Below are 27,021 nucleotides of genomic sequence, written 5' to 3' on the forward strand. Positions count from 1 at the left end.
TGTTTTGGAAGCATTCCACTTCTGGTTGATAAACATCATCTTTTCACACAGGACATGGTAGGCCACTGACACTTCCCAACAACCTGCAAGAAAAAGTGGAATATCCTTTAGCCACCAATAACTTTAGCAAACAAAATAAAGAGTATTTTTTTTTGCCAGCAGAAATTGTAAGAGAGATGTATGGAGGTGGTGTGCAATTGTCTGTATGGATATTGGGCAACAAAGTTGAGCAAAGGCTTTTCAAAATACTAGTAGAACCAGATTTTGCAGGTCACCTAAAGCACAGCTATGGAAAGTAGAACATCACTTTCTGTTGTCACACTCAGACTTTAGTCACTACTGCCTTGAAGGGATTGAATGACTTGGGGCAATGAGCATGTTTCTGTCAAGAAACATTTTGTCTTACCAAAATGTTGTCTCTTTACAGTATGATCTGTAGGAAGAGCCTATTCTAAAATTTGATGGCTTCCAGAGTCAGCTCTGAGCTTTCCATTGCTGATGTAAAGGCAAAACCTGCCAGTCTCCATTTAAAGTTGGACCGAGAACATGGGTGGGTTAGGCTTAGCAGGAGACCTGTGGGACTATGTTAAGCTATCTTCTGGAATTATCTCCAGGCAGGTTGTTTTGCTTCCTGTCTTCCATGTTGATTTGCACATCGGTCAACCCTTATACAGAGGTATTTGTAATATTTCTTCTGATGGCCTGAGCTAACCAGAAAATAATCAAAATATTTCAGAAGTACAGATCTGTAGCAGCAGAGATCCCACCAGCCAGATCTCCAACTTGTATGAATTAGCATTGTTACAGTCACTTTAAGAGCTGAACTTGCTTATAGCTGCAGAAGATGGATCTGCCTCAACATTTGTGTTGCTGACCATCCACGAAGTGGCAGGACAGATCAGAAGAATAAAGAAGGACCTGATGGGTCAAGCTGTTCTTCCTTCCCACTGCACTGGTAGCAATTTCTCCCTATACCTTTTCATGTTTCCTTGTTAAGCTGGTTCTCTTAGTCCACAGAGTTGTAGGATCACCTTTCTGGGACTGTTTCGATCTCTTTTCCTGTGTCTTCTCCTGTATGTGAGGAATGTCTGGTATAAATGAGACCTTCCAGATATCTTGTCATATTCTTCATCAGACCAAATCCAAAAAAGAGGTTGATTCTCAGTAAAGAAGGCTGATGCTGACCTTCTGTCCTTTCTTCAGGCAGTCTGGCTGCTCCTCCTGCTCTGGTGCTTGGGACAGAGAGGCCTGAGTCTTTGGTTTTTTTTCTGCATTTCATGAGATTCACACCTGGGATGCAAATGTCTTCAACAAGAATGAAAAGGAAGTGCTTTTTGTTTTTAGTCTTTCACAGCAATTTGGGGTAATCTGAGATTTAATTTATTCATCAGTTGAAAGGGAAAGGGAAATCAAGCCAGCATCTTTTTTTCTAGCCAAGCTCTTTCTTTTTGTACCCCGTGCAGGCTCACACAAAAGAGCCCTGATCACTCTAACTAGGTGCTTGTCCTAATTATAGAAAGATTTAGCATTGGTTACATAATTGCCCACTGCACATCGGCACACGGCATTGTTATACTACAAAAGCTTCTTTCCCCCTGCCTCTGCACAGCCGACCCAGCATCAGCCTGTTTAACTAAGAGCTGCAAGGCACAGAATTAATCTGAAGCAACCTCCCATAGCTTTTCCAGGAGAGGCCAGCAAAAATCAGATCCTGACCTGCTCCCTTTGCTGGGAGCTTTGCCAGCATGTGTGATCTAGCGGTTAAAGCAGGGGATTGATAGCCTGGGCCGCAATCTTAAGCATCCTGGGTAGAAGCAGCGAACTGTGAGCAGAAATCAGTGGTTGTGCTGAGGTTACAGTCTCTATTTTGGAATTTTATATGCAGTAGTACAGTAGCTTTGAATGGATGTCCTGCTTTTATGCCCAGTATCAGCCTGAGTCATGGGGGTTGTGAATGTGCAGATGCAAAGATCTGTAGCAAAACTTCCCCAGGGTGTAGTAGATACAGGAGTGATTGATCTTTTGCCCATATTTCTACACTTATTTTATTCTGTGATTCACAGTGGTTACTTCGTGTTCATCCTGTACTCATTACTTTCATTTTCTCAGTAGTACATCACGTGCCTGTCTCCCTGACTCTGTTTTCTTCTTCATTTAACATCACCCTCTAAACTCTAAAGCTTCCTTCCAACAAATAGTCTTTCCTACACAATTTGTAATGTTCCAAGACTAAGCTGGGATTCACTGGCCCCCAAGCAGTTCAAAAGCTCCCATCTGTCCAAGAAAGGAAGGAAACTTAAGGGATTGTAGACAGTCTTGCTATAATATGGCTGATGCAGCAACTGGCTGTTTGGGCCCTGTATCTTCAACATGCTGGCAGGTTAATTACCCTTAACGCTGCCCTTCATAATTTGTAGCTGCTTTGTTCCTTAGATAATATTCAGCAAGAAGCCCACATTGTGCAGGCATTTATGCTCATGTCTGCTGCAGGAGACAATTAGGGAAAACAAAAGTGAAGTGAAGCCAGATGGAAACAAAAACGGAACCCAGCAAAAATTCCCAATATTATGTTGATCATTTAGGAAAATCTTTAATATACCATTGTCCCATATCAGGGGAGAAGCTGGACAGGTTACCTTTACAGCACTTTGCAGTGGCTTGCATGAAAAACCTTTTCATCCCTGATGGTCATCAGGACCTTGCCCTGAGCACAACATCCTGGTTTATTACTTCTAGAAGCTGAGACCTTTTCCTTCAAATGTTTTTCAATCCTTTTCCCCCATCTCTACCTTTTTGGGTGCAGCTGTATCCCTACAAATACTAATAGAAATGCAGTGTGTTGATGCTTTCCTAGATTTTTCAGTGTTTCCAGAGTCCTGCTGGAAACAGTAATTCTCAAAGAATTATTAAGATCCTTTTGGTCTCATTCTGGGTTTGGTTTTTGGCATCCCTTTAAAGTATTAAGGTGGTAATGGTGTCCTAAACTCTGTCCCATATACATCCGATTTCCTACTATGGGCTCACAGGTTACTGAATTGCAGGTTCTCCTTATCAGGAAGATACCGAAAGACTGGAAATAACATTGAGTTTCCTTCTTTTCACAATGGGAGAAAAGCTCAATCAGAAATGCTAAGTTTCAAGGGGGTGACTATCAAGCTAGGTACTTGCTCCAGGGAATATGAATCTCTTACAATATTTATGATGATCCAGCAACATTTTTTTCATTCTCTGCTTTATTCTTTCTCTTTTAATGTAATAAAAGAGTAGACTTTGGGGAGAAGATTGGGTTTGCACTGAACCTTGAATATGATAACATTTATTATCATTTTCACTGCTTATTGTAAGGAGCTAGAGGTTAGCTGCAGAGAGAGCTTTCTTCCATTCTGCAATTACTTTTCCTTGTTACCAGAAGCTCTTTTATTCTTGATGAACACAGCTGTTTTACTGGATCATTCTCTTGGATGGAGAACACCAGTTCTTGGAATTATTCCCTTAAACATAAGCTGATACTAAGGAGCCATGTGTGCATTTCACCAAATGATAAAAGCTAAGTATAGCTGCATAATTTACGCTATCAGTTTACGCTGCTTGAGGATCTGACCACATGATGGACAACATTGTTCCATGTTCAGCCGGAGCAGGGCAGGTGTTCAGCTCTACTGCAAGAAGCCCAGTAGTCAGAGCACTCCATTAGCACAGGGTGCAGACTTGGCATTGCCAGCCCATGTGCTACGGTGGCATAGGTGATGGCGCTCACACGGAATCCTCATGTGCTGCAGTAGCCAGGCTCACCAAGTGTTCATAGTGCCTTGGTCAAATCCACACCTTTCACTAAAGAGCAGTTCTGACTTCTAGTCGGTAAAGCACCAGTGCCCCTCTGGCACCTCTCATAGGTCTAGAAAGAGTGCTCTGATGTCCGAGTTTGGCATTTCTGCTTTCCCTCATGATTTCTGATAGATATACACATGTACGCATGCATATATATATTCTCTCTGCTACAGGGCTTTCATTGAGAAAACGCTGAAAACCAATTGAAGTATCATAAAGCCTGGGACTGTTTTGCGAAGAGCGAGGATGTGTCTTCGGCAGCCGTGCATGGCTGGGAGTCCCGCTGACAGAGCAGATGCCATGTTACCTTGCTTCACTCCGAACTGGGAGTGCTGCCCCTGCACCTCCTTCCGTCCCGTTAGGAGCTGGGGCCCGCGCAGCCCTTTAAGGGGCTGCCGGTGCTCAGCGTCGCCTGGCTGTGGCTCACCTAGGGGACGCCCCTTGCAGTTCCACCGCGGCCCCGCCGTCCCAGCGGCCGCGGCCGGAGACCACATTTCCCAGCATGCCGCGCGGGAGAGGGTGTACCATGTGCGAGGCGGAGGGGGCAACAGACGGCTGGGCGCGCGGGAGTTGAAGTGCCGGCTCGGCGGTAAGTGCCGGCTGCGGAAGCCGGCGGAGGGGTCGACGCGGTGGCGGAGGCTGCGGATGGTCGGGCGGGGCCGGACGGGGGCCCTCGCTGCCCTCCCACCGCTTGCGGCCTCGGGAACTTCGGCTCGGTTCGGCCCCTGTGTACCCCTGCTGGTGCCGGCGGACGGGGGGCTCCGGGCCCAGGGGCGGTCGCCCACCGCAGTCGCAGGACCCGGGGACAGCGGCCTTGTCGCCGCGGGGCTCGGCGGGGTCGGGGCTGTTCCTGAAGGAGGGAGCGGCGGGGGGCGCGGGCGTGCTCCGCGAGGCGCGGCGGGGCACGTCTGAAGGAGTATTAAAAGCGGCCGGAGCCGGCCTCTCGCGTCCTTCACGGGTAGACCTTGGGCCGCGCTGCTGCGGCAGTGGCCGCAGAGGGCGGATCGACCTCGCCGAGGCTTTGCGGCGACCCTGGGTGCGTGGTGCCCGCAGATCTCGGGGGTGGTCAGCGCTCCCAGGTGCTCCCGGGCATCGGGAGAGCGCGGTGCTCCGGGCACGGGCCCGGTCACAGGCCTGGGATGGTGGCGGAGGCGGGCCTCCAGGGGGTCACCTCCGGGAGAACACCGGTGACCTCCCGTCCTGCGACCCGTAAAGTCCGTCCCGGCCGCCCCGAGTGGGAACAGGGGAAGCACGGCTCCCGGCTGTGAAGAAGGGGGAGGGTGTGCAGTTGTGTGGAAGCCGCAGGAGCTAGCTCACCTAGGTGAAAGAACAGCTGGAGGTGACTGATCTGCGCAGGCCTGGCTAGCGAGAGGCAGTGACATCTGGGGCGTATTTTGCAGCTGACAGCGTCTTTAGGACGCATACCCCTAGGGATGCCGCAGTGGCTCATTTACATGGAAAAGAGTCCTCGACACCTTATGCAAAACTTTAAAATACAATTGATTTCTGACAGTTCCATTTCTGTACCTTATATTGGAGGGATTTAAATTCTTCCCGTTTTGTTGGTACAACACATTAAGCATGAAAGCAGGAACTTTGTTGCTGAAGAGCTCTGCTGCTCTGCCTGTTTATTTGCTACCTAAAGTTCCCATCTTCTGTTCATGATGTACAGCTGGCGGGTATGGCAATAGATGTGATGTCACGAACTGCAGATTATAGCTTCAGGTAGGAATAAGTTGAAAGAACAGATGGACTTGCATTCTACTTTCAGGTAAATGTTCTTTTAGTATGTGAAGGAAAGTTCTTTTAGAATGTGAAGTAATAAAGTGAAGGAAAAAATAATGAAAGAGTGAGCTGTATTTTCTGTGTTAAAAAATGTCCCTGTTTGCATCTTTCACTTTCCAATAAATGAAATTTTACAAAAGCATACCAGGAGCAGAAATTTAATTAAAACACCTTGCAGAAAATGCCTTTTGAAGGTGACAGAGGATACAATAGAGATTTCCTTTCTGGTCAGAGGACATCAGGCCTATGAGAAAAGCCCTAGCATTTCTAGAATTTTAGTGTGGGGGGGGTGGGGGATAGAGGGCAGGTTTTTTTTTGGGGGGGGGGGGAGGAGGGGAGGAAGTGTGTGTTCATTGTTCTGCAGCCAAGGGGCCAGGTATATTTTCTCTTGAGTTTGATTGTAGCTTCAGAGGAGTCCTGATCAGACAACTGCCCCTTCCAATAGGAGAAAGCACTGTGGTGCTCTAGGCAGCTCTGGTGGGTGCTGACAGATACATCTCAGCTTTTCTGCCTCAAAATTACCTAGGGCTTGTAAGGAAATAAAAGGAAATAATAAAATTTATCTTGAGGTTCACATACAGAGGTCTCCTGTGTTCTGTTAGCCTATTTTGCTGATTGTGTTCTTGTAAACTGTTTTTGAAAGGTTTGGCTCATGTCGCTGCACGTGTTTTGTTGTTACAAGGCTTTTGAGAGAAAAAGCATGAGCAAGACTGACCCTGCTAAAAGTTCACAGTGAGAAGTCAGAGTTTCTCAATCAAGTCTAAAAGTGTAAGGGTTAGTGGACTCCATCTTGATGGGGTAAAACCCCACACTCTGTCAAAGGTGCTTGTGGAGTAGGTGAAGTCTTGATTTGTGGTGTAAGCATAAAGAATGGTCAGTCATGTTTTCTATCCAGTACCAGCCAAAGGGAAAGAAAAGAAAGATATACCTAACTTGTAAATTTTTTTTCAGATCTGAATCCTCTGAAGTGACATAAAGCATCATGACATATGTATCAGATGTAATGAATTACATGTTTACTTTATATACTGTAAGCAATGAATGCAGTGCTCCAAAGTGTTTACTGTGGGAAATGTGTTTGTTTCCCACCCTTGCCTCCCAATGAATAAGTGAGAGAAGGCAGAAGTGTCTCACCCCAGGCCTGTGCTGGACCTGTGACAGAGCCAGGATCAGGCTGTTGATCCCTGCAGATGTCCCTTCTGCTAGTATAGTCCCTGCCTGGCACTTAAGTGGGGTGGTGATGATGAGAGAACAAGTCTTGCTTGGTCCCTCTGATCAGGTCCCCCATCTGCTTGCGTTGTATGCAGCTGTCTGCTGGAGTTACACACAACCTCCAGGGATGCATTGCCTCCTCCCCCACCACTCATCAGTAGTGCAGCTCTTTCACAAGTAGTCTGGCAGACTTTCCAACCCATTCTTGGCGCTCTTGATGTTACAAGATGAGCTCTTTTTAAACCCTGCTTTTTTATATCTTCTATTATCTCCTTGCAGTCTGTGTACACTGACATGGTCCAAACATTTGCATTTGCCTATTGACTTTTGGTGAGCTCATTTTGCTCCCTTCTTTCTGTCTACCGGTTTCTACTTGTAAAGGCTTTGAGAGCATGAACAAATGTTTTGTTGTGGGTATGCAAGGTGCAGAGAGTTACTTCTGAGTTTGTGGATTGTAGACACTGTTAAGAATAGCAATGGTGCCAGAGCAGCTTGTATTTGCTTGTTGCATGATTGAGCTCTTGACTGGGGGCAGTGCTAGCAATGCATCATTAGCAAAGGAACAATTAAAACTTGATTCGTCAGGTCCCTTGGGGCTATAGGCATCAGATCACTACCTCTTTCTTAGATGTTACAGTTGCTATTTTGTGTCTCTTCAGGGTTCATTGGTGATGGCACGGAGGGCCTTGAAACTTGCCTCATTGACAGCAGCTGCTTCTGGCATCTATCTGTTTGGAAACAAGTTCCTGGATCCCAGTGATTTTGGAGTTGTTCGTGTGGGCCGAACCATTGCCACAGTAAGTTTCACCCTAGTTATGTGCAGGAAGATTCCTAGGTGGTAAGGGAATTGGAGTTCACAATAACTTGTGATTTCCTGCGTTCCCTCTCTGCATTTGCACTTGGCAGCTGGCTCCTGGAATCAGAAGGTCAATAGGGAGCTCTTCAAGTTGTTGACACAGTGGAGAGAAAAGAGGTGAAAACATGTAAGGAATAGTGCTGTTGTTTGCATGTTTTGGAAAGAAACAGAGATGCTAGGCTGCAGAGAACTGTCTCTGCTTCCCTGGACAGGGTGGGACCTTCAGAGCAAAGGCTCACTTTGCCCCCCACATCTTTGTCAGCCACCCTTCAAAGTCAGTCACCCAGGTGCGGTGTCCTGCTGCCTTCAACAATGACCTACTTCAAACTCTCATATCCATGTGCCATTTTTTACATTGCAACGTTCTGTTTTAAGGATCATGGTTGTTGCACTGATATGCCACAGGTGTTTTGAGGATTGTTTTCAAAGCAAAGGTAAAGCTAGGAGGTGTGATGATGTACTTCTGAGATTTGATTGGTTTCAAGTTTTGTTAAAATAAAGGCTACATCTACCTGTCACACTGTTATTTCACTCTTGTGTTGATCACTGCTCTAGAAAACCTGTGGTGGAGATTGACAGCCAAACAGGTTACTGCTGCCTTCTCGAGGATATTCACTGATGAATCCATTAGCAGCCAGGAACAAGGAGAGCAGAGACTCTGGCGGGGCTGTCAGTCTCCCTGTACCTCACTTGCATTATACATCTGTCACTTCAGGCCATGATCTCTATCATTTACAGACCCTCAGTGGTAAGCAGCTGTCAGTCTGCATGTTCTATGACTTTTAAGCACTTTATTAATGAGTTTTACAGGGAGTCAGCTCCCAACCACAGATACAATACGAAACAAACCCTGTGGGTTGGCTCAGGTGCTGTGCTGCTTATATGTGCAAGCTGCACCATGAACTGTTGCGAAAAATGATTATTTATTTTGAAAGGGTGAGGGCATAAATACAAACTGTAATCTTTCCTTCTTACCTAACAGGTGCTAAACTTCATGCTCTGTCCCTAACCATAAGGCAATGCTGCCTGGTGGCTTGAAGCAGCTGTCTCGTTTTTATTGCACAAGAAATTGAGACACAGGGAGGGACGGCAGCTTATTGTGACTGGAGGGGGATCTCCTATTCAGGCTGTTCGAGTTTTCCAATCTGCCCTTGAGTTCTGTCAGCTTGACCAGTATTTCTGAGCCTTTCTTGGAGCCACTGTTTTGTGGCTGTATTGTATTTAAGACAAAAATAAGTGAGAAGTGTGCAATGATGAAGCTGTGTAGTTGGTCTGTGTTTTGAGGGACCGTGAAACATTACTTTCCTGATAAAAAGGAAGTAGGGGAAAGGAGATTTTATTTGCTTTAAGTGCTAGACATCTTTGACTTTCACATCCTCTGCCTTCAAGGAACACAAGTCATGGGCTGTAAAGCACTTCATTGGCCTTGCTCTTAAATTCATTAGAGGGTTCTGCATCCATAGGTACAAGCAGTGGTCCCCAAAACCAAGTTACGAGTGCTGAGTCTTCTGTGGCTGATGGCAGCATGTGTTTGGATCTGTGTGTCTGTATACTTTTCAAACAAGAATTTTCTGTCTCATTTTGAATTCTGTGTTCCTTCTCATATATAGAACTCTGTATGGTTAGGTCGCTTCTGAGAGATTATTCAGTCCTGCTGCACCAGTGATCTCTGCCTTCCCAGACTGGGGTCTGCTCCTTGTTGGAATGTCAGGTTAGCTTTCATCTGGGCACTGGCAGCCCGAACTGCTCTCCCTTCTTAGCCATGGACTGGATGAAGCCAATAGAGCAATCAGACATGTTGATTTGTAAGAAGCTCAGCTTCTTATAGAATCAAAGAATGGATTGGGTTAGAAGGGACTTAAAGATGATCTAGTTCCAACCCCCTGTCATGGGCAGGGACGCTTTCCACCAGACCATGTTCTCAAAGCCTGGTCCAACCTGGTCTTGAACACTTCCAGGGATGGGGCATCCACAACTTCATTGGGCAAATTTTCAAGCTTTCTCTTTTTCTAAGTGAAAGCTGAGACTCTAGCAAACAAGTGACTTTGGATATTGGTGTCATGTCCATGGAACTGAAGTGTTTGTCCTTCAGTCTAGCCCTGTCCAGGCTTCTTACCTGGATGCTTGATTCAATCATTGGACCATAGCCAGGCAAAAGCAGGCTGTTATTTTACAGAGCTGTAATTTTTAAGAGCTAAATTCAGCAGCAGCAGACACAAAAATTTAAGTTAAGTTATGGTGTGGTAAAGGAAAGAAAAGCCTGGGGAAAAGAACACATGGAGGTCAAGAAACCTGACATAGGACTACAAGACTCCAGTCAGATTCGATCTGAGTTTGATTAGAAAGATTTGAGCCTGCTTACATTTTAAGCATGCTGCTTCAGTAGTCCTTCACAAACTTGCTTGAGAAGCTTGATGAAGTGCAGTAGCAGGAAATGCCTTCTTGAGCCTCAATTTGGGGAACTGGCTCTTGCTTATGTGTGGGTAGGCAACTATTCAAAGAGAACATTGTGCCATGACTTGATAAGACCCGAGGACAGTTTTAGGAGTGGTGGAAGAATGTAAGGTGTTGAGAATTTATTGATAAAAAGTGGAAGCCCAAGTCCTTGGGACATTTTACACTTGACTGGATATGAGATCACTTAAAGAAGTAATCTGACATTTGTAAGAGGAGAGACTGGTTGATCTTTTAGGTCTTTTTATGTCTCCGAGATTCAGTCTTGTACTGTAACATAAATGACAAGCACTAGTCTTGGATGAGAATGAAGTTAGTGGCATCAACAGCATCATGTTTCAGGTAGTTTCTGTGTTCTGGGAAAACCAGAAACCTGGTAGAGCAGTTGTGCGTTTGCCGTATATCTTTGAGGGTATCCCAGCTGTTTGGGGTATGTGGGAGGAACATTCTGTGCAGTAGCTGGAATACATCTCAGACAGTAGCAGGGATTTGGCAATGTCAGAGTTGCCTATCAGGATCATCATAATACTAATTTAGTGTTTAAGATTGTGATGTAATTAGCAACTGCTTAATTAATTCCCTCTTCCTCTGTAATACAGGCCAATCTGTTAGCTGCTTCTTTTTAAGTTGGAGGTGATAATTACCCTTGTGGACGAGAGATAAAATAAGAACCAACTCAAGCCTTCATGCAAGGCTGATTTGAACCTCCCTGCACTTCAAAGTTGTTTTTTGAGGTTGTGATGATGCTTTGAAAAGCTTTTCTTCTGAAAGCTGTGCAGCTCCTGAGCTGACCAGGGGCAAGAGACCCTCAAAAGCCAGAAAAAAATTTGCTGTGCTCAGTTTCCAATTCAGAAAACTGGAAACGTGAGAAACCCAACCTGCACAGGGAGGGAGTGTGTCTGCTGTAACTGATTCCCAGCTTCTTACCCTCTTATATGTATCTCTGAGCTTTTAAATGTTTCCCTGTTGTCAGTTCCAGTGACTTTGTCTCAAACCAAATTTGATCCCATTACTCCCTGGCTTTCACTATACATCAACTGTACTTTATTCCCTTCCTAGGCATGTTTGTGATGAAAGGTGGGGCTAGTAACCTGTGTCAGAATGGGATGCTACCCCTTCAGTAGGGAGACTGTAAGAAATCTGACTTTATGGCAAGGATCTTGACGTTCACATCAGGTTAGGGGACAGGCTTATCTAGATGTACATTCCCCTCTCTACCTCCAACTAAGCTCAGTAAACATGACCTGTGTTTCTGTTCTGTTTGCTGGCATTCAGACTCTGGAAAGAGAGAAACTGTAATCATGGGGCAGAATTGTGAAATAACTGATCCATTTTCAGAAATCATTAAGGCACTTAGGAATCTGATTCCAGTGTCTGTGGCTGCATCTAGCTAACATGTTTAGCTGGATCCCCATGTTGGTACTTTGTAATTAGGTAACTGAACCTTTGGCCCTCTAGTCCTTTGTGCAGTTGAGTATTCCAAAAGTACTGCTGCTGTGCTAATGGGTGAGCTTGTATCCAGGCACTCTGCTCCCTGCTGAGCCATCTACCTAGACCAAGCTCAGTGTGCACCAGTGTGGTTAGGCAGGTTGGAGGTGCAAAGATGAGGTGTAGGATAGCTCATGGGGCACAAACAACGTCTGCGTGACCTCTGTTACTAGCAGCAGACCTTATTGTGAAAGCCCTAGATGGCTGACTGAGAATGAGAGTATGCTGTGTAAGGTGCTGTTCAGAGATTATGAAAATGCTTTGAGCTTCTCAAATAGGAGATAGTGTAGGAATGCCAAGTGTTGCTTTTTTTTAATAGCTACATGTCAATGAGGTCCCTGCCCTGCCTTCTATAAATGTTCATTGAAGTATTTTAATTTAATTTCTTATAAGTCTGTTACCATAAGCTTCACTTATGGAGTGGGGCCTAAATTTGGGAGCCTAAGCTGCATATCTTCTCCTTAACAGACGTTTTGTTATTCTGATAACTCCAGAACTTGCTCAACATTTCTGGTTTCATTTGCAGACGGCGCTTATCACCTATGACTACCTCACCTCTCTTCGGAGTGTCCCGTATGGATCAGAGGAGTACAACTTCCTCAAATCACAGGTAGGTGATAGCACTGGATTGTGTTCCTTGGAAACTCTGCAAGGCACACGTGTGTTGCCAAAGCCATTGCTGTAAAGCAGACCATCAGGTTATCAGGTTAATAATTCAATATGCCTTCTACCACATTGTTGACAGCAAACTGTGCTGCATATTAGATAAGATTCTTGCAGGACTTGCATTGCCTATTGGAGAAGGTCCCTTGTCAAGAGTAGCCACTTACATCCATTGGAGATTAAAGTGCTTGGTGTATGGAGTAAGATGCACTTGGGCTTTGCTGCCTGGACTGGTTGTGTGGAGGTCAGCTGCTGAGAGGGGCCTGGAAGAAGGTTTCTTTTCCTGCGCTTTTTGTTTGGTAATGGCCATAACATGAAGGTTGAGGGATTTAAGTGTGTGTGTTGGAGGGGAAATAATAGGCATGAATAAGGTTTGCAGATCTCTTAAGCAATAACAATTGGGCAAAGAATTGTACATCTCTGCAAAACACGTTGTTTTTGATATCAGTAATTTACATTAGTGGAAAAAGCATTTCTAGTAAGAAGGAAGATGGGCGCTGCTATTGCTCTTCTCAGTCTTGTGGTGCGCTTTTCATTCCTGCCTACAGCCTTACAAAACCTTGAGCTGAGTGACACCGGGCTTTAGTTGAGTGCATGTGGTGTATGTAGCCAGGGTCTCTCTGCTATTCTGGCTCAAGGCCTCTTTGGAGTGGGAAATATGGCTTGTGCCAAATTAGGTCAGTCTGCCTAGTATGTTTGAAGTAAGGTCTTTAACCCCATTTTTCTTCTTGGAGCTTGTAGGATTTAGGCCACTGGTGATGTTGAAATACATGGGGTGGTGCTCTCCAGGGACACTCAGACTGGAGGAACTCCAGAGCTGAAAACAGTGGTGGGCTGTGTAGAAATTGGTGACATTGGGCTCTAGCATGCTTTAGTATTCCTGTGGCAGAAAATCCACATTATCAGTATGGTCTCAAGAGTATTTGGGATAGTTTGCAGAGTGGTTTCGGAGAATCATAGAGTAGTTTGTGTTGGAAGGGGCCTTGAAGATTATCCAACCCCTGTCACAGTTTCCTTTGAACTGTTCTTATCCTCTGCTGTCGAAAGATGCTAAGCTGTTCTGTTGTAGCTCCCTATGTCAGGTGAGAGCACTGATGCCCTGGCATAAACTACAGATAGATGTATAGATAGATGTGATAGAGTCTGGAGTTTCACTTTCCATCTGCCCATGTCTCTGCCATGTGCCTTTGAAAAGTGGTTTGCAGAAGGGCTGCTTGTAGCTTTCTTGAGCAACATCCAAGTTATGGAGTTACTAGTGCTGTGGAGAGCTCGTCATTTGGCAGCAGTTTGCAGTAGCCATTGCAAATTCCTGACCTTTTGCCGTGTCTCTCCATGGCTTCATTAACCTCTGTCATTCAGGTTGTGATGGTTTGTCAATTCATGCCCTGGCCAGCCAGAAGGGGCCCTGTTTGCTGGCACTGCACAGAGCTGTGCTCTCTCTGCTTGGCAGCCAAAGACTAGCTGAGTCAGCCTCTGTGCGTGACTGAGCCAGTGGCAAGCTCAGCATGACATGAGGACTCTATGGCATGGCCAGCACTAGCCTTTGGCTGCAGGAAAGGGAATGAGCTGGGAAATAGGAGGAAGTAGGTGCAGGCATAGCATGAGTTAGTAAAACTTTTTGGCCTGTGGAGGCCTGTCCTGCTGGTGGCAGATGTTAATGAAGGGCCGCCATTGAGCCTGATAGTGAAAGCACTTGTGGGTTTCTCAGCAACATCCCTGCAGAGCTTGTGCTAGCAAAGCATCAGTTTGGCATGGGAAATTTTTTTGTATTTGGGCAATTGCATGCCAAACCCTTTATCTCAGTGCAGCTCTAAGTGAATGGCAATCAGGTCTTCACCATCTTGCAGCAATTTTAACACTGGGGGAGCTGATTTTGTTGGTCTCAGACTAGTCCAGGATGACTTGTAAGAAGTTGTCCCATTGGAGTTGGTACTAAAGATTAGTCACTGGATGGAGCCAAGAGGATGGGAATGCCCCTCCAAGTAAGTGTTGTGTGTGAAGGATACTTATCCAGATGTTGCTTCTACTAGCCTTTGTCCTGGATAGATCTCTGGTGTTCTCAGCCATTCGTTGTACTCTCTTTGCTTTCTGTCCTTCCAGTGAGGCCAGCTTAAACTCCTCTTCATATGCTGAGAGTTTGGGGTTTTGATTGTGTGTATGAATTGGTTACTGATACCCAGCTTCACTTTTGGTGCTGTGCCTGGAGGAGAGATTCTATGAAGCATGGGTTTGGTGCCCCTGGGAGTGTGGATAGTGCCAGCAGGTCTGGGTGCAGCTGCTGTGCCTCTGATCCGCTGAGCAGCTGCATGTGTGTCTGGGTCAGGCTTGCAGCTGGGAGTGGAAAAACACTTCTGTGCATCTCTTCCTTGTAGTCAGCATACTGGGGGGTGCTACTCCAGTGCAAATAATGCTTAACTTGCTCTCCATGAATTAGCCATTAAACTGGAGACTCTAAATTACCCATATCCTCAGAGGAGAGATGGGAAGCCTTAGTGGTAGCACCAGTCCCTGAGCCTGTCAGGGCCAAACAGGGACATAGTTATAGGAAACAATTACATGCAAAGCAGATTAAGAAGGAAATGGGTTCCCCATGGGCTTTTAGCCAGGTTCCTCCTTAGCTCTAAGGGATTATCTTCAATATTACTCAATTTTTCTGTCCCCCACGGACCACTTTTGATGCTAATGCTCTCAGCCCCTCTGTTCTCAGCACCTTTTTATGGCCAGCAGATTGGGTGTGATTTGTTACTCACTATGAGGCAGGAAGCAGTAGCTGGGAATTCACTGTGTGTCCTTGGGATTGGTTTGCCTTTCTCTGGTTCTCCTGTTAGCCAGGAGATGTGAGAATTCACCTTCCTGATGGCATTCACAACCCTTCCTCAGCAACAGCCAAGAGGAAAGATTGTATTATCTTTCCCATTCCTGACCCTACCTGTAGAAGGAATAAACCTGCTTAAGTGGTCAGACTTTATCTCTGTCCCAGCAGTTGCTTCATCTCACCACTGGAGGCTGGACCGCATAGGTAACTTGATCTTTCTCCTAAGTTAAGGATTCTTTTTTAGTGTCTGCCCTTCTGCTGCATATGATGATAGTGCCGGTGTACTTTTGTCAAGGCAGTGGTAGCCATAGTTAGCCCCAGGTCATCAGATGTCTGTAGGTCTGTAGGTGTCAGGAGCATTAGAGGAGATAGTAACTTTCTTTACTTTTGCTTCATTAAATGATTCTGGCTGTCTTTTTGCATGTAAGCTTGGACATTTATTTGCCTTTCTGCCCCTTTTTGTACTGGGTCAGAGGAGGAAGGAGAGCAGCATGCTCAGTGGCATTTTCTTTCCTATTGCTTTCTCAGCAAACCATTTTATTCTGTAGAGGGCTGTATTCCTCCGACATACTTGTGCCTCCTTGGGTTTTTATCTCCTCAGCCTCAAGTCAGCCTACCCTGTGACATTTCCAGGGTTTCTTTTGTTGTACCACCTTGGCTGACACTTCCTATACTGCTGGCATCAATTTCTTTTGATCCTGCAGTCAGTCAGGAGGTATCTCACAATGCGCAGTTTAAGGGCTGGCATCAATGGGATTCAGAGCCATTGTCTTTAATTTAGTAAGAGGATTGCAGTGGGTCGGCCATCTTGCAGGTTTTAGCATAAGTGGCCACAGCTGAAAATCTTGAGCAGGGCATTTTTTTGTTGTTTTCCTCTGTAAGACAAAAGGTTACTGCTGTGAATGTGGGTACAAGTATTTTTTTTATGGAGGGGAGACAGCAAGAAAAGAAAGAATCCATGGTCAGGGTGTCTTGGGCGACAGTGGGAATCCATTCTTGAATTAACTTTGTTGGCTACAGAATTGCTTTGTCAGGGAAAAGACATTTGGGGAGGTTAATTAACTTCCTTCCTTTTGAGAACCAAATGAAGATGTTCTCATTCAAACCCATGGTTATTGGGCTGTCAGTATCTGGCCAAATATTTGAAAGGTGTAACTCTGTGCCATCGTTATACAGAATACGATTTCTTGCTCCTTGGAGGGTATTCCTGATGTTGTGTTTGCTTCTCATGGTTGGGTGGGTGTTTCCAAATGAGCTTCTCCCAGTGAAGCTGGGGGATCCTGGAATGATAAGGAGTAGGTATATGTGTGCATATGCTTTTCAGAAATAACCTACAGTTTCTGGGTAGTTTAGACCAAAGGAATAGCTTGTGTGTTTGGAGTTCCCTCGTGGTTCCATAGCACTGTGTGCCATAAATAATAGGAAGTGATGTCCTAAAATAGTTTCTTCATGATGGAGGTGGACTGCATCTGCACAGGGAAATCCCCAAGAGCTCTCCATGGTATTCCTTCAAAAAGGCAACTGTAAATGGAGTCTGTGGGCTGTTCTACACCCACATGTGGCTGTTTTAGTGCTTCTGCCTGTGATGACATGGGGAGAAAAGAAGCAAATGAACTTCCCAATGAGACACAGAATAGTCGTTACATGGCAGTGACTTTCTGTCACCAAGCTAAATGGGAAACAGTAAAAGAGGGGTGAAGACCTTTGCAGCCCATCCCCAGTCCCCAAGCTGATCATGTTTGGTTGCCCTATTATGTGCTCCCCAGGATATCTCTTCATCTAAAAGGTATGGTTGACACTAATGTCTAAAAAAGCTACTAGCAGGGCCAGCTGGTGGCTTGATGACTCTACATTTGGGCACTGCTGTCTAGCAAACTTCCTGCCAACACATGAAGTATGAAAGCTTTGCACTGAAAACAAGCTGTAAAATAAATCTTGTAACGCACTTCCTTTTCCTCCTTCTGCTCTCTAGAGTGGTGTCAGCTGAACATTCTGGCCACAGCAGGTTTTAATTTTATAGCATTAGGAAGGTCCATTTTTGGGGGGGGGGGGGGGATGGGGATGTGTGCCTATGAAACAAGAAGGTTCTTCAGTCAAATGCAGTGGTTTATTCAGAGAAATGGGCCATCTCATGGTGATATTTTTGGCGGAAGGAGAGAAGTGAGGGGAAAAAAGCAATGCCTCATTTATTGCACTGATTTTTTCCTGGCTGTGTGCCCTCATCCCTAAAGAGCTTCGCTCCAGGAGCGTGAGCGTGTCAGGCACACCACTTGCCAAAATGGTCTTGCATCTTTCTTGCACCTTCCCAGCAGGAGTGAATCTATGTGCCTTGGGAACATTTAGCCTTCTCTCCTCCAGGTGGGGCTATCCCTTTTTATTTTAATCCCTGAAGACCTCATTACTTTGTCCTTATAGCTGCTGACGAGGTACATAATAACCAGAGGAGTATCTGATCATCGCAACCAGTACAGTGAGGAAGCCATTAGGAAGCCCTTGTAGGCTGCAAGGAACCTGCACCATGAGGAGTACTATAAAAAAAAGCAAATGGAAAATGAAAAAATAATCTTGGTTTATTTGGTGTTTGGGCTATGCCTTGAATCCCAATGTGAAATGAACACTAGCTTTGCAAAGTCCAGAGATATGGCAAGAGATGGTATCTTCTCTGAAGAGCTCATGGTTGAGATTTTCACCCTAGATATGAGTGGTACAAATAGATTTGAACATAGGATTTCTCAGAGGATTGAAGGTCTATGTAAAGAGGGAAGGAAACAAAAAGTGGGAATTTCTTAGGATGCCACTGTGACTTAAGACTGGTCCCATTGACTTTGGATCTGGCCCTAATTAGGGATGGTTTCTTCATGAAGGACTGAAGCCTTGACCTACTGGCCAGTTTATATGACTTGGTTGTTGGAGGCCACCTGTAAACTCAGCAGAGCTGTCAGGTAGCTGGTGCTTTAAGTATTTCCTATTAAGAATAGGAAAACAGCTGGCTTGAAAATTGGAAGAATCTTATCTGAGACTAGAAAAAATAGATACCTAAAAGATTTGTTTAGGAATAGAGACACTCAGAACTTGCAATGGCAAAGTGGGCATCTCAAATGTTTTGTTTGTCCTTTGAATTCTTAATAAGACCCATATTGTGGATTCTGTTCCCCTTTCTAAGATTACTGTGGTAAGCTTGCAATTAAACACCAGCTTAAAGGACCCCAGATTAGGGAGTATGGAGATGTAAAATCAGGAATGAAATACTAGAATGGCATGCAGAGGCTATTTCATGTATCAAGTCAGGTTGGAGCTTGGGAGCAGGTCTGAATACTGTAGATTTGCTCTGCTAAACCAGTGACCTTATCACATTCTCCCCAGAGTGAATCTCATAAAAGAATGTGCTAGAAGATAGTACACAATCATCTTACCTGTCAAGCCAGTGTCTTCATTTAGTCTGTTAAGTCAGTTTTGAGAGAACTGCTGTGGTGGTGTCTTGCACTTTTCTGGACTTCTTGGCAATGTTGAAGGCATCTTAGTGGGTTCCAGGCACACACTTTTTCCTATGTGGGGCCACCTTGTTTGCATACTTAAGAAAAGGTGTCTCTGAAAGGAACTCTCCTGTCTTCCTCCATTTGGTGTCTCAGGACCGAGCAGGACTCTGCCAGGCTGAAGAGGCCCTGGGGATAAGGAAGTTGAGTTGGAGCAGTTGCTGATTTAGTCTAGGAGCAAAACAAAACATAAAGTTCAATGCCAGGTTTGGAAGTTACCCCTCACTTTCTCACTTTAGTTACTAAGGTGTTCAGGTGCTCTGCCTAGACAACTGCTGATGTGAGCACATATCTGCATGTTTTTCACATCTGGACAAGCCTGTAGACATGTGACTGTGTTCAGGTGTGAGTGCTTCTGTTGAAGTAGTCACTTCTGAAACAAAGGTTCAATGATGGCTTTGGAGGAGTGAATCTGTGATGGTAATCACATTCACTGCTGGCCTAGTTAAGCCTGCTTTTGGTTCTGTACAACTGGTTTAGGGTTTCCTTTTCGTTTTTTCTTTTTTGTTTTATTCTTTCTTTCCCTTGTCTCTTTTGTCTTGAGTGTTCTGTCTCAGTGGCTGCAAATTGTGCTGGTGACGCACCACTCAGAGCAGCTTGCTGCTCCTTCCTCTACAGCACCATCATCTTGGCAGGTCTGACACCAGTAACAACTTGTTTTTGTCATTGTACTGAACTGATGTGACTTGGAAGCGGCCCACAGGGAGCAGATAAACATAGTGACAGGGGTCATCTTTCTACAGCCTCCACTCTCTTCCTAGTTCCACTTTATCAATCAGTATCTGCATGTGAGCCTGCACATATACACACATGCACAGTGCTTTGTGAAATGCCTTCTTCGAAGTGTGGATCCATTTACTGTCTTGCCAGTGTTGCTGAATTTAGAAGTAAATTCACTGCAAAGGTCACTAGCAGAATTGCTTTAAAAAAAACAAACAACAAACCAGCTTCTAAAATGTCTTTACTGCCTGTGCAGTCTCTGTTTCAAAATGTACTTTTTTGAGAGACTCTGCACTGTGTAACTGTGCAGCCAGTTTGTTAGTGTAGGGTTGCTCTTCACACAAGTTGTTTTTTGCAAGACTGATGAAGGGCAGTAGGCTTTGCACTCCCATTTGTTTATCCTAGGTCTGTTGTATGAAGAGAAGTAGGGAAGATACACTTTCCTCCCTCCGTCCCTTTGCGTTCACAGTCAGGCAGCACAGCTGGTCATTTCCAGAGCACAGTAGGAGCTATTTCACCTCTGCAGTGCCCAGGTATTGTGTGTTCCGCTCTCCTCTCCTCATCCTCTCCAGAACAGCTTCCCTGCTTGTATTCTTGCGGTTAGCTGAGGTTTTGCTGTGGCAGTCTGAATTGGGAGTTACTTGTTGCCGATATACAGAGTGGTGATCTTTAACTGGGGAACATTGTTACAATGAAATGATGGCTTCTGAGCAATGTGGAATGAAAACCAGCAAGGTTGTTAGCTGGAACCAAGCTCGCTTTGCTGGTGGTTGTACAGGCCTGTGTGCTTGAAGACAAGAGGTTTGCAACCTGATGCGTATGAAGCATACCAGCTCTTGCCTCCCTGACTGGCTGGGTTAGATCCACTGCAACGTTTCTTGATTTATTGTCCCCATAGGTCAGGCTAGGGACTGAGTCTCTGCCAGGAATGAGGGTGATGTTTGATTCTTTTAAACCTATGTTTTGGTTTTAGGGTAGCAAGTGTTTGGTAATGAGGTTGAGGACTGAGCAAGATGCAGGCAGAAGCAGCTTCATGCATTCACCCCTGTGGGTATATCTCCATAGCTTCCCACACTAGCCCTGCACAGCTGACCTCTCTGTTCAGTTATGCACCTGTGGCATATCAAAGACGGACTCCAGTTCTGGTGACATCTGAAGACCTTTATTTCGCATATCGAATCCCTTTTCTAGTCAACTAAGTGCTAAGCAGTAACTTTCCACTCTCTTGTTTCCTTATCATCCCGATTTAGCAAAACTGCTAAGGGTTACAAATATTCACATTGTTTGGTCTGTCTTTGAGATGCACATCCTGCTTTATCTTACAAACTGTATGCTTTGTTTTGCTAACCGATCTTTACCCTTCATTGCTCTCTTTACAGTTCCCAAGACTTAGGCCTGACCAGGGCAATAGCACCTGGTGTTTTCTTCACTGTTCCCAGGGCTTAAGGCGGACCAGGGAGATAATGCCTGAATCCATTTTGTTAACTGTTTCTATCCTGTCACCCACATGCACCAGGCCTGAATCAGATGTTAGGTGGATTCGATGCCAACCCCAGACAGGAAAGCTCTCCCAGGCTGTGGGTTTGCACCCCTGTGTCAGTGGCAGTAGAGCCAGCAGGTTCCCCCTTCACAGTCTCTTTCTGGAGTAAGATTCCTAGCTCTGGCAGAACTTTGTCGTTGACTGGAGAGCCAAGCTCCACACCTTGCATATTGCTTAAATTCCTGGAAATCTCACTTAAGAAAGTCAGGTGTCAGGTTCTGAAATCCAATGAGCTCTCAGCCCAAGGAACTTACCTGTTTAGAAACAGGCTAGAAACTCTTTATATTTCACATTAGTATTGAAATAATGCAGACGTGATTTTTATTTGAAGGATACTAAATTCAAGTGAAGCAACAACCAAAAAGTAAAGCTCTGTCTTTTTGCAAAATGGTGGGATGTATGTGTAGCTAATCAAGGAAAATTCCTTTAGTGTCCACTGTTTACAGTTGTACATATGTGTACTTAAAGTAAATTAAAGAAGCAGCAACATATAGATAAGACCACTTCCCCGCACTATTCCCATCCCAGTGGCAGGTGCCCCTCCTTCCACCTGCATTGTTCATCAAATTTCATGTCAAGAGGGGAAATGAATTCTCAATTGCCACATCTTTAGTAATTAACCGCACTGTAATTCCAATGTGTAGTGCTGTCACCCACCATTGGGTGGGAGTGGAGAAGGCACTGCATTTTGTTGGTGTTTCAACATTTTTTTTCCTCATCATTTTGACACCAGAGGTAATTGCCATTCCTGAAATACTCTCTCGCTACCATTGCAAAGCAACTGTTAGGGACAAATTAATTATGAAGAATCTCGTTATGACAGATTAATAGGCCAACAGAGGAGATTTCTTTTTCTTCTTTCAGGCAACTGAGTAGTACAATCCAACAGCTCCTGTATAACTGCTGGAAGCACATGCTTCTCTGTAAGCCAGCACATAAATGTTGGAGATGGGGAATTTGCAAGATGAGGACTAGAGTATAAAGTGAGTTTCCAAGCTTGCTTTTATTGAGCTTTTGATTTCCCAACATCATGTGCCAAAAAGAGGTTGAGTCTGGGCATTGCCATATGGACGGGCTGTCTTCATTGTTGGTATTGGACCAATATCTTTTGTCTGAGTCATGGTTGAGTAGCATCATGAAGGCTTGGAAGTGAGGAATGCTGGACTTGTGGCTTTGATGGATTTTAGAACAAGACACAAACTCATTATCTGGACTGTTTTATTGCCACTAAGGGTTCACTCTATTCAGAAGGTCAGATCTGATGTACTGGTTGAGTTCCCAGTGGCCAGTGATGTTCTGTCTGCCTGTTTTCCCCTGGAAGTTGCAAACTACCTGCCCCAAATCATTTTTGTGGGATGCTCTCTGAGGACAGCTGTGATATGGACCATATATGGCTGTTTTCCTGTAGTGGAGATGATTGAGGCACCCTGCCTCCCTGTGACTGAAGCATTCTGTCATAGGGAAGGAGAAGTTTGAAATATCTGGATTGCTAATGGCTGTGTTTAGAAGCTCACCCAGTTTATGTGCAGTCAGCACAGCAATTCATATATGCTTGGTAATTGTGCTTTCAAAGAAACCGATATCTAGCTCATAGTTGACTGGCTACTGTGAATCCATGAGTGATGAGCGGCTACTATGAGTGAATCTCAGGTGTTGAGGAGCACACAATTAAAAAGGAGCCCATTTTAGGGTTCAGAATAGACAAAATGTAGACTTAAAGAAGCTCCTGGAGAAGGCCTGTTCATGTTTTCAGTGTTGCCTTCTTTGATGTCTCACTGAAGTCATCAGGCAGTAATGACTCAGCAAAGGATGTTTGTAGTTGGGACTGGAGTCCTGTCTGACTGTCTCCAGCCAAGTGCTTGTACATGCAGCACTCTGTCCCTGCCCAGGAAAGGAACAAATCTTCAGTGGAAATCTGTGTGCAGTATGCCTTAATCTCCTTACTGAGAGAACAATGAAGCTCCACTCTTTTCCAGAGATCAAATCAAGACCATGTTTATCCCATTTTACATCTTCTCCTGCGTGCTGATACCAACTCCCAGTTTCACTGTGACCTCACCCTTCTTCCTGGGATCTCTGTATCTCTGTGTGGAGTATGTAAATGCCTAAATATTAAATACTTGAAGCTAAGAATCATAGATAGCATTACTTTTGGTTTACTAGCATCTGATTTAATTGTTTCGTTTCACATCCGTCTTGTATAGTGCTAATTCTCTATGGTCCTTTTTGGCATGCAAATTTTGTCTTTGGGACTATCTGCAGTGAATGTATTTTGCCAGCAAGGTCTAATTATTTGGAGGATCTTTGTCAATATTATTTTTCTGTCAGATTTTGCAGCAGGTGCCTTTGTGATAGGCCTTTTGCCTTTAGTTTACTATTTGCCTTCTAGCCAAGGATAGAAATTAGCTGTCTTTGACTAGTCTATTGATGGAGATTGACTCTTGCTTGTTATCTCCAGTGCAATGTTGTTGTTTGTTCTTGTCCAGTGTTAGCCTTTTATACCAGATTCTACCCCTTTTGTTAAAGCAACCTTGACTTTTGCTTATGTCAGATTCAAACTGAAACCTCTGGATTCCTAGATGGTGCTTTCCTTTTTAAGTTGTGGAAAATGCTGCCTGATTTGCAGTTTTCTTCACAGAGGAGTTGTAACTGGGTAGTGATGGACCAGCCTTCCTTTACCCTGCCCCTTGGGGTGCTTGCTCAGGTGATCTGTGGTGATCAGCATCTTTTAAATCAAGAAAAAAAAAAATCTGTAGATTTCTACTTGATAGAGCCCATTTCCTGCTATTTGCAGTTGCTTCTCTGAAAGGATGGGGGAGGGACTCTTTATTAGGGACTGTAGTGACAGGACAAGGGGTAACGGGTTAAAACTTAAACAGGGGAAGTTTAGATTGGATATAAGGAAGAAATTCTTTCCTGTTAGGGTGGTGAGGCACTGGAATGGGTTGCCCAGGGAAGTTGTGAATGCTCCATCCCTGGCGGTGTTCAAGGCCGGGTTGGATAGAGCCTTGGGTTATATGGTTTAGTGAGAGGTGTCCCTGCCCATGGCAGGGGGTTGGAACTAGATGATCTTAAGGTCCTTTCCAACCCTAACTATTCTATGATTCTAAAAGGGTAGGGATATTCCTTCACAGGCAACTGTGCAGAAATCTAGTTTATAATCTACTAGGCTGAACCACTCTTAAATATTGACCAGTCACTTTGATGTGGATGGGATAGGCAACTTGAAGGTAGAGGCTTTCTGCTCCTTTTCTTCTTGGCTGTACGCTCAGCTCCCCATACACTGGTAATGTTTTCTGCTGCACCCAGTTCCTTGTAAATAAAACAATGGCTGACAGTGAGCAGGTGGAGGGATACTCTGTTTTCTTAAAATTAGAATGAGACAAGACGTCCAACAGCTTTACTGACTATTTTACTCTAGGTTCTTGTAATATATTTGACATTTACAAATGCAGCATCCCTGCCTCATGGATACTCATTCATCTCTTAGATGAGAGGGAAAACTCAACAACTGGCAATGGAAAAGGCAAAGCGTTGAATATGTAATTGTATATAAGGATGACCTTAGTTTTATTCCCTTCATAACCATGGTGAGCCGCAGCAAAGCGCAGGGGAGATGTGCAGTACTGTTCATTGTGATACCAGCTGCAGTAAAGGCAATTGCCTCTGGTACTGCTGGGGGTAATTTCTTCTGCTTATTGTGGGAGCAAAAGTAATCTACTCTAAATAATGAATAACTAACATGCAGCCTCACCTGGGTGCTCCTTTTGTCCATCTCAGTTTGGTGCCATGTCAAATATTCATATATTTTACTTTATTGAACTGCTATTTCATGCTATTTTAAAGTGGCACTCTCAAAGCCAATATAGTTTCTCTCTGTTGTCTGTGTTTCTAGCAGCCATAAAGATTCTGTAGGCCATATGCTACCTTCACTGGCACCCATTTTTTCCAAGTTCTGCCTCCACTGGCACTTGCACAAACCTATTGTTTTCAATGAGAAAGCACAGGAGTGGCTGCAAGGAAGGATCTGACCTTCTAATTTCAGTTTAACAAGTCTATTGATTATGTATGAATCAGAAGAGACACCAGCTCAGTCTTTCATAGTGGTGACATTGCCAGGATCTTAATAGAGTGTCTGTCTGTCTTGGCGTGCAGCTGTGTATCATTAGCAGGATGAAAAAAATGGAATAATTTATTTATTTTTTTTTTTTCACTGAAATCACAACTCTGACTGATACCCAAGAGGGAATAGACCTGCTGAGTAACAAGGGAACACTTTTTGGGTTTTATTTTTTTTTTTTTTTTTTTTTTTTCCAACATAGGCACTTTTGAAAGTAGAACTGTGCTTTGCCATTGATGATGACTTACTGGCACCTCAGCCACTCTCTATCTGTTGGATGTGCTGCTATGACAGTCACTGCAGTTTTTTGGAATTGACAGTGTAATCCCATGGTTGTTATCTTTCCTGACTTCCTCGTCAATCCAATTTAATCACTTCTAGGTATTTCATGTGTTACTGTCTCTTTCCTCTTCAGGCATCCTGCTCTTGTGGGAAGACATGTGTACTTTAAAGGTCAGAGCTTCTAAGATTAAAGAAGGGGAAAGGAATCTGACTCTGTCCATTTGGTAAGGGGCTGTATTGAGATCTCTAGAGAGACTGCAATGGAAACACTTCTTTCTGGATTCTGTGACCAAGCTGAATGCTAGTGCCCATCTGCATGGCTGTAAGATAGGGGGCTCGCTTGCTCTGCTCCCCAGCCTTGGAGTCACCTGCCAGGTGAGAAGTTGCATATGTACAAGGAGGAGAAGCTGCTGTTGTACAGCTTAGCTGTCTGATGTTGACTCAGATAGGTCCTGACTGGAGGTCAGCTGTGACGTGCAGCTGGTAGGGTGGAATTCGACTGTTGGGAAGAGAAAAACGTCATCCCACATTCTTCGGCATTGACAAAGTGGATGTGACGATTTCTCCCGTCCAGCTACAGCGGCTGCCTCTGCGCTTCTTCCATGCACACCCATGCTAGGAGAGCAGACTGTGTGAAGCTACCCTGTCTTGACCCTCAGATGCTGAACTAGATGAGACTTAGCTGAGCTTTCTCCATCTTTCCTATAGTGCTTGGACCATCCATCCTGGTAAACCTCACCTTTCACTGTTTTCTTCTTTTCAGTGTATCTTCTGTTTGTTGGTGCTTCCTGTGGAGTCCATGGCTTTTCCAGCTCCTTTTTATTGCAGGATAGGGTGTGGGGACTAAAGGAAGAGGCTGTCAGATATCCATCCTCATTGAACAGATTCCCTTAATAGTCATTTAATCTTATCTGCCACCTCTTCACTAATCCTAGTAACACCCTGTGTATTTCGCTGTGTGTTTCACTTTGTGTTTACAGTGTCTGACATCTTGAGTAGCTGGAAAATGTGACCAGGTCAGCCTTCTTGGGACCATCTTGTTTTATTATGAAATCATGAAACTCTTTCTCTTCTATCCATACTGATTGATCTGTCTTGCAGTGGCTTCTGGTCCTTGTTTGTTTTGCTCTCCCTGCTCTACCTGGGACTTCAGACTTTTTGGAAGTGAAGAGACCATCTCTACACGCCTCTCCCTCATGCAAAACCTCCCTATACATAGCTATAACTCTATGAGATTCAAGGAAAGCTGTTTCCTACTGTGGTCCTGTTTAAGCTCTTCTTCCCACCCTCCCCATGGCCCAGGACCAGCCCTCACTTCCCATAGACACAGCTGTCTAGGAGTGCTCTCCCTTCAGGTCATCTTTGCTGCACAATGTCATCTCTTGCTGTTCGGTCAGTAGTCTATGGTTTCTGTCGGGTGTGTCAGCAGCTTCTGTTTAGGGAACACTCCTGAATGTAACACACATCTTGGTTGATCTTTTTCTTACAGCAGCTGAAAATAGCAAATAAAACAGGGCTTAATAGGATTGGTGGCTGGGAGCCCCCCATTACAGCTAAACACAAAGGCATGTAAGATGGTGTGTTTACAGCCCTTCAGCTTGTTTTTGCTGCCATCTCACATAGTCTGATCCAAGCTGAGTTGAATTAATTTTGTTAGCAAGATTTTGAGAGATGCTGTGTCAAATCTATTATAATTTCACCTGCCTCTATAACAGGAGCTGCAGG

General features: G+C 44.7%; 1 protein-coding gene across 3 annotated transcripts in view; it reads left to right on the forward strand.

Moving 5' to 3' along the window:
* Positions 1-4,270: 4,270 nt before the first annotated feature.
* Positions 4,271-27,021, forward strand: part of ADCK1 (aarF domain containing kinase 1) — an 81,267-nt gene continuing 58,516 nt past the window's right edge. For 2 of the 3 annotated variants that reach the window (XM_061463725.1, XM_061463727.1), the window contains exons 1-3: positions 4,271-4,417; positions 7,485-7,622; positions 12,150-12,233. In XM_061463725.1, coding sequence (XP_061319709.1) covers positions 7,497-7,622; positions 12,150-12,233 — 210 coding nt within the window. In that variant the 5' untranslated portion in view covers positions 4,271-4,417; positions 7,485-7,496. Of the gene's footprint in view, positions 4,418-7,158; positions 7,249-7,484; positions 7,623-12,149; positions 12,234-27,021 lie in introns of those variants that run through there. The other variant, XM_061463726.1, reaches the window with a different exon arrangement.

The sequence above is a fragment of the Pezoporus flaviventris genome, unplaced genomic scaffold, assembly GCF_033815535.1.
Source record: "Pezoporus flaviventris isolate CSIRO_AGI_PZ_B2104156 unplaced genomic scaffold, CSIRO_AGI_Pfla_v1 ptg000036l, whole genome shotgun sequence".
Taxonomy (NCBI): Eukaryota; Metazoa; Chordata; class Aves; order Psittaciformes; family Psittacidae; genus Pezoporus; species Pezoporus flaviventris.